Genomic DNA, 7,917 nt, shown 5'->3' with positions numbered 1-7,917 from the left:
AATTTGATAGTGCTTATTTTTTTATCCAGGACACTTGGGCAAGGATTTAACGGTTCATAACCTTCCTCATTTTGAACTCAAACCGAGCATGGCCAAGGGACAACAAGGAAAAACTGGGGTTTGCAAGGAGTCCCCTATGTGCTTCTATCCCAATGAAGTGTTTCAGCTTCTTACAAGGCTACAAGGGGATTTCTTTTGGGGTTTTTCTCTTCAAGAAGTTTTACTTTAAAAGTGAGTCAGACTTTAGATACCTAACCATAATGTATGTCATTGGAAGATGAAAAAGTATGAATATTAAACAGGACAGTCCAAAGGAAAATTGATTTATATATACATATTCTAAGCATCCTAGTAGTGAATTTGAGAGACACCGAAAGTGTGACAGTTGGTACTACAAGTGAACTTAGAGAAAACAGGTGTGAGGTTGCATAATAACATCAAAATGTTTTTCTTTTTCCATTTTGCTTGCAGCATGTTATTATTTAGCATAATTATTATTACAATTTTTTTGGGTGGGAGGGGGGGGGGCGGGGCTTTATTTGTCCCTTTATTGTTTGAGCTTGGATTGGATAGAGTTCCAACTTTAACTAAGGGATTTGAAGTTTAATATTACATAAATACAAACATATGGTGTAGTACTCACATAGAGTTCTTCCCAGTATTCAAGTAGAAAAATGTAGAAGTAAAATTTTAAAAAAGGATTTTAGGAGATCACAAAATTTTGCTTCACGTTCACTTTTGTTATGAAATGTGTAAACTAGAAAAGGTTGTTATTTTGATGATGGTTCATAGGGATGCCATGCAAATTTCACCAGGGTGCTTAAAATATATTCCTTTCATCAGTGAAATAAATTTCATGTGGATTTTCCTTTACAGAGTTATTATTTAAAAAGAAATATTGACAACTCAGATTTAATAAATATAAATGAAACAAGAGAATGTGGCATTATGTAACTTGTGGCTTCAATAAAGCCCACCCCATACAGCAGAGCATTTTGTCGACAATGGAATGACCTTTGACCTTTCCCCTATTCCTGCCCACCAAGGACCTACTTACACAATTGACTGGACATTGTGCAACAGGCTGTTCTGACGAGACAGCATCGATACTGCATTAGACATAGTACAAGACTTGCCAGGTCTAGATAGCTCCTGTACATGTAGGTACACCTGTTTTATTTAAGTACTTTTCACCTGTTTAATTCACATACTTTAAACCGTCTAGCTAGGACAATTACTGTTAATGTTTCCCTTTGAAAACAAATGAAAACAAGTTCCAGCTGACCTTGTGATATTAATGCTACATGCGTCATACTATACTGTGAACTGCTGAATACTATTAAAACCAAAACCAGTGTTGATACAAGCAAATCTTTGACAATGACCAATTGACAGGTGGCATTACATGGGATTTATCAAAGGAAGGGTGTAATGGATAACATTACTCCACACACTATGTGAAAAGAGACCATTCTATATGCTGAGGTATTTCTGTGGTTGAGTGTTGATTCAAATGGCTTTATAATATCCTTCCAAACCCCCCCCCCAACCCCTTCCACTTTCAAAGGACCCTGTGCTTATATGTGGAAGTCCTCCCACCCCTACTTCCACCCCCCCCCCCTCTGTGAGAGATGTACAACATGTGGAATTTAATCCTACAAAAAGATGAAATAACTGTAGTGGAATGATGTTATCTCCCTTAAGATGATAGACAGTTTTAAGTTAATCACCAAAGTTAACAACAAGAGATGTGAGAGAGATATGTCTTTTGGAAGACTTTGTCTTTGTAAACTACCTTCACTTTCCGACGGACAGAAATATTCCTGCCCACCCAACACATCCCCCATCAACCAACCATTCACCCTTGCACAAACTCCAGATGTGGTCACATGTTCAACACAAATGTGAATTTGTCCTGCAAAATAGATAACTAAAGTGCCTTTAATTCCCATCAACGAAGGTGTCTACTGTTATTGTTACATACTGTTTAATCACTGCTCCTCAATATATCATCACTGCTCTACATAAATAAGAGGAAAGTTATTTGGTTGTTAATTTAAGGATGAACTTTTTCAATTAAAGCTGTCAAGCATAATCAACTTTGATTAATTAACAGACTTTAATTAGCCATTACGTCAATTTATGTAAACTATTGACAATTTAAAAGGCATTAAATATATGGTTTTGATATGAGCTTCATCGGCAATGAAATATTAAAAATACGAGGGACATGTATATATGTATCAAATTTGATGCACTTTGATGTTGGTGTTGACACTGGGTATTATACTATACACACTGGAGATGTAAGGCTTTGGTAGTATCAAGCTCCAGGGTTGCTATGGCAATTTAAACAGACGGTATAACCAATGTTATTCATTCTAAACAGCATAAAGTCACGTTTTGCGATAGCCTCCATCAAGTAATGACTGAATGGTAATTTCACACGACTTGAATTTAGATTTTGATTATAAATCACATGATATTTTCGTCCACCCTTGTACTCTGAATCATCTTGTGAGTCTATCATCCCTTTAAACAAAGTACTTCATATGTGACAAATTGACAGAAAAGTGTCTATCTAATTGCCATTAATCAGGGGAGTCGGGGGAAGGGGGGGTGGGAACAGAAGTGTTTTGCCACCCAGTCTTGCTCATATGTCCGAATCCAGATTCTGTTAACAGAATGACTCTACATTTTGAACAATGCATGTCAATCAGACCAGCTTGTTAGCTTCTGCAAAGCTTCTTTCAAATGTTTGATATTATTGTTATCGTTTCAAAATGGTTACGTTCAACGGGCGGGAGTGTTGTGTCCATTCTCTTGCATGTCTTCACAAAAAAAGCTGTATGACATTCATTGGAGAAAATGTATAACTGCCCTCTATCAGAGGTGAACCCTTCTACAGACACACTCACACACACACACATGAAAAAGGGTAAGTTTCCTTATTTAATTATAAAATGGGTGAATAAGCCCCAACCACCCAAAAATATACCCCAGGTCTATTAGAATGATTCCATTTCTATTTTCAAATGTCAACATTTTCTTTTATTACCCCGAGTAATAGAGGAAAAAAAACTGTAACGTTGTTATACCCTGCTCATAAATCCAACCGTGTTTGATTCATAAATGCATATTAATGAGGTTGGATTAATTACCAGCATTTATTGCATCATCACCCATTAAATCTCACAGCTGCTCGGCTGCCATAAATGAAAGCAACTTGCGTTTTAAAAGCAGACGCTCGACTCATTTCTCTTATTTTTGCTCTATTTTTTTCAAGCAAAGAGAAAATTAGATAAAAATGGAGCAAATAGAAAATATGACGCCTAATATACAAACATCTTTTAATAAAATATTTCTTTTTTTATATCTTAGTTAGAAAGAAAGAGGAAAAGGAAAAAGGAAAAAAAAAAAACAGAAAGGAAAAGAGAAAATAAAAATCACTGTATAAGCGACCGGATCTCTTTGATGCTGTTATGCAGGCCGTTTACGATGGTATCCAATTCCACCGTATTGACCGATGAATGTTTCACTTTCAACGTCTGCAAGTCTTTCGAAGATCTGGATAAAACGTCCCGTAACGAAAATTTCTGCCTGACCGGCATATTTTCCAAGTGCTTTTCGCACGACTGAAAGAAGTCTTCTAACGAGGACGAGAACTCATGGCAGAGAGTGAAGTCCCCCGTTTTTATAATAACGTTACTCTGCATGAACAGGCTGTCGGCGGTCTGCAGTAGGGTTGTCTTGGAGGCCTGCATCTCCGCCTTCTCGTTCTGCGCCGCGACCCGCCTCCTGGCCGAGCCCTTTCTGTCGTGTCTCTTGACGTTGGGATTCGTGGCAGGGAAGATTGGCTTGTTGCTGCTTATCGTCGGCTTGGGGCTGAGTATAGGTGGCTTGTGGGCATAGCGCTGCGGCTTCGGAAGGCTCAGAGGTGTCCTGGAGGGTGAGCTTCGGGGACTGGGGATCGGAGACGCAGACGATGAATCCGAGTTGGGACTGAGAGGGGGTGGAGCGGGCGGAGGCACTTTGGGTCGACTGATGTCCTTCTTCTTACGCATGCCGGACGTCGGGGACGTGGGATCGTCTGGGCTCTCGGGGATGCCCTCGGATGGCACCTGTGTTTGTAGCGGTTTCTTTACAGAAGGCAGTGATTTTGTTTTACTTAAAGGTTCCTTAGCTGAGTCTGTGGCAACATTGACAGGTGGGGGTAAAGGAGGAGGCCTATCGGTTGGTCTTCCAGGGGGCTTTAACGCTGCCCTGGGTGTGTCTTTCTCCTCCTGCTGCTGCTGTTGCTGCAGACTCGGTTCAACTGGCCTCCTCTCTATGGTGGGAGTCGAGGATGACCTCGAGGTCTTATAACTTTGTACATCTACGCCCTCTGTCAATGAGCTGGTGCTATCCTCTTTGGCCCGCCACGGTTTACTTCTCGCGTCGTTAATGGGGGGCGGCTTCAGCGCCGCTCTCGCGGTTAAGCCTGGACGTGGCGGGGCGCCAGGCTTCAGAAGTGAAGAGTTTGCGTTATTTTGTCCAACAAATAAGGCGTTTATATCTTGTGTGATTGCATGCATGTCGATTCCATTTTCTTTGCCAGGGACGGTTGACATTTGGGGGCGGGTGTTATTCTCCTCGGCGGTCGCCGACACGTTATCCATTGATTGGTCCATAGATCGCTTCTTCTTTCCCAAGTTTTTCATGAAGCCTTTCTTCTTCGGAAAGTCTGGAGGTTCATGAGGTACTGTAGAAAGAAAGATAAAAAAGACAAAGGATAGAGGATGAAGGTGGTGAAAAAGATGTTGCACTTGTAGGAGAGGACACTGGGTGGTCATACCAGTCTTAATGGCTTCATAGAGACATAAATCAAGAAACTACCATTCACCCTACACTCACAAGAAAAGGGAAGCTTGGAAAGAACGGTGACCCATCCTCATCCCAGAGCTATGCCGACTCTTTTACTCAGGCAAACTCTAACACTATGGAAGGCTATGTAAGAAGGTTGCCAGTATATATCTGATGTAGATATTACTACGACAACTAGAGAGTAAACATGAACAAAACTAGCATAAAATCCTGAAAATTATCTTTTCTTACATTAATGTCAAAAAATAAAAGTGATTTTATGTTTTTTGTTGAAAAAAAAGGATATTATTTCTCAGAGACTTACAAATTTAGAATTTCACAATATTAAGCCACTTACTAAGAAAAATGCTAGGGCATAAAAATTAAAAAAAAAATCTGACTAAAATGAAACTCCCGCTGACATTTTCCTGTATTATAGAATACTGTGGATCAGTTACTGTGCAGGCTTTTGAGAGCAGCCCAATAATATTTGCTGATAATAAGCAATAATATGGGGCTTACATTAGGTAGGGAACAAGGTAGAGAACTTCCAATGTTTTGACTGACCTTTGTTACCAACTTATTATGTGTTTATGTTCTGAATGTCTACTGGCAGAGAAAAGCGAGTGCCTCTTTTCTTTTTCTAAAGGCAATTATAGAAGTCTACTATCAATTTAGCCATTAATTAGCCTGAAGCCTCGAGGCCTACCCCAGCTGCAGGTTAAAGTACTTTAAGAACTTGGTGCACCAAACCTCCCCCCCCCTAAAAAAAACAAAGAGTACAAATGGATGAGGTGGGGTGGAGAGAGAGTATCTGGTGGATCACATGTATTTGAGAGGGATGGGATGTTCCTTCCTGTTGCTTTACCATTAAAGATCACAAACCACAGATCACTCGTTAATTCACCTTGTTCGGAGATCTCGTTACTGGTGTGAATTTCCCGCCCGTTTCTTCCTCTCTCGTCGACCCTCGTGCCGCTGCCACCGTCGTGACTCCTGGGTTTCTCGTCCGGCATCCCACCTCTGACGCCGTCCTTCCTGCTGCTGCGCTTCTTGACTGGTATGATCGGAGGCTCCCTTCTTGACTTTTCCACTTCCTCGCTTATACTGGAGTTGGCAAACATCGTGTTCATCTCGTCTAGGATTTCCCTGAAGCTAGGCCTATCGCTAGACTTCCACTCCCAGCAGTTCAGCATGAGGTTGTAGACGTCTAACGGACACCCCTCGGGACGCTCCATCCGGTACCCTTTCTCCAGTTTGCCGTAGACATGCTGGAGATCTAGACCGGGGTAAGGTGAACTACCGTACGTAGCAATCTCCCACAGGAGGATACCGAAAGCTGCCGAAACAAAATCAAAAGTCATTTGAGCATGAGAAAATTACAGCTTATATATACCTATTTAAGAAATCTGTAGCTTCTTTATATCAAACTGGCCAGTAGCTAACTTAAGACCAAACTGTGTCAATATCTGACACCTAAGATGATCATTATAGCTGGTTTCTTTACAGAGGTATGAACATTTTTTATAGATTGGGCGAACTGGTTATCAATACATATCTTGCAACTCCAGAGGAGAGTAAGTAACAAGAGGGAACTGGGAAATATCTGTGTTTTTTATTGTAAAAAAAAAATTACACAAATCGTTCATCCAAAGTTGAAAATAAAATTTAACACTTCTGCCAAAATCTTGAATCCAATTTGCATTAACTTCTAGGCAATTATTCCACCTATTTACACATATTGGTTATGAATAAACAGAGATATTATTACAAGGTTAAAGATTGCTTGTACAGATAACTTGCCCTGACAAAGCTTCTCTTCTTGGAGTAAGCTGTGAGTCGATTGGACGCAAACACTTCACAGAAGGAAAGCTATGACCAAGGTATTGAAATGGTGTTTCCACAGAGCAGTATGCTACATTTTATTCTTTTCTTGTTTTTTTTTTTTCCAACATCAACATTTGAAAATCCAAATGATTAATGACAGCTGATTAAGGAGTGATGTATTATGGGATAACAGACCAACACAAACTTCTCCAAGGCAGAGTTTAAGAAATGATGGCAGGCATAAAATTAATTTTGATACGTTGTAAAATGTTCGTTTTCACTTTTGACAGGAGAGGTTGCATTATTATACCACTTTTTTTTCTTCGGTGAGGGGGGTGGGAGAGGAAAGGGGAAATGTTTTCTCTAATAAACTGAGGTTTATCAATTCAAAAGACCATACTGCTTAGTCAGTCCATTTGGTCAGTTCCTCAGATGCAACACCACGCTCAATAGCATAATCGTAAGATTTTTATGACCTAGAATAACACGTCTACAATACTTAACAAATTTGTCAAAGACACTGTGATATTGAATGTCATCCACTCTGCCGTTCATACGGAGCAAAAAGAACAACTTTGTTTTCCTTTATCAAACCAATGACTTTAAACATTGAGATCTGCACTGAGAAACAGGCTTCATCTTCGTTTAGCCTTGAAGGAACTTTCAAGACATTTAACCTACTCTCAAGCCCTGTTACGCATTCGATTATAAACACACACAAACAGATGCATATATACCATAACAGCCGAAAATCAACTGCTTCACTTTTGACAGACCCCCTAAAATAACAATATTTATGATGAGGTGCATCTTTTCCCCAGGAATTAACTTCTCCCTCAAGCAAGGACATCTTCATGATTATGTGATTATTTTCTACACACGATGAACCCAAGAGAAAATTGCTTAATCAGTCAAGATTCATTGCATAATTAAGGTTTAACTACAGTCTCTAATCCTCACCCCAGATGTCAGATTTGTTGGAAAATTTGTTAAACGCCAAGCTTTCAGGTGCCGTCCACTTGATGGGGAACTTTGCACCCGCTTGCGCCGTGTAGACTTCACCCTGTGTTATTCGGGCCAGCCCAAAGTCGGCGACCTTGACCAGGTGGTTTTCTCCAAGCAGGCAGTTTCGTGCAGCCAAGTCCCTGAAGTTGAGAAAAAATGAACTTGATTAAAATGTATTCAACATAAAATGTGTTCAAACATAAGAAAGATGGATTACTAAGGGTATTTTCAACAATTTGTTTG

The 7,917-nt window shown here is 40.1% G+C and overlaps 1 protein-coding gene across 4 annotated transcripts in view; it reads right to left on the bottom strand.

Annotated features, from left to right (window-relative positions):
• Positions 1-3,272: 3,272 nt before the first annotated feature.
• LOC139964288 (tyrosine-protein kinase ABL1-like) overlaps positions 3,273-7,917 on the bottom strand; it is a 61,206-nt gene continuing 56,561 nt past the window's right edge. For all 4 annotated transcript variants that reach the window (XM_071965774.1, XM_071965777.1, XM_071965775.1 and 1 more), the window contains exons 7-9: positions 7,630-7,814; positions 5,750-6,181; positions 3,273-4,741 (exon numbers count right to left, since the gene is read on the bottom strand). In XM_071965774.1, coding sequence (XP_071821875.1) covers positions 3,447-4,741; positions 5,750-6,181; positions 7,630-7,814 — 1,912 coding nt within the window. In that variant the 3' untranslated portion in view covers positions 3,273-3,446. The remainder of the gene's footprint in view (positions 4,742-5,749; positions 6,182-7,629; positions 7,815-7,917) is intronic.

The sequence above is a fragment of the Apostichopus japonicus genome, chromosome 22, assembly GCF_037975245.1.
Source record: "Apostichopus japonicus isolate 1M-3 chromosome 22, ASM3797524v1, whole genome shotgun sequence".
NCBI lineage: Eukaryota > Metazoa > Echinodermata > Holothuroidea > Aspidochirotida > Stichopodidae > Apostichopus > Apostichopus japonicus.
The sequence above is the reverse complement of the archived record's forward strand: the minus strand, read 5'-3'. Positions and strand labels throughout refer to the sequence as shown.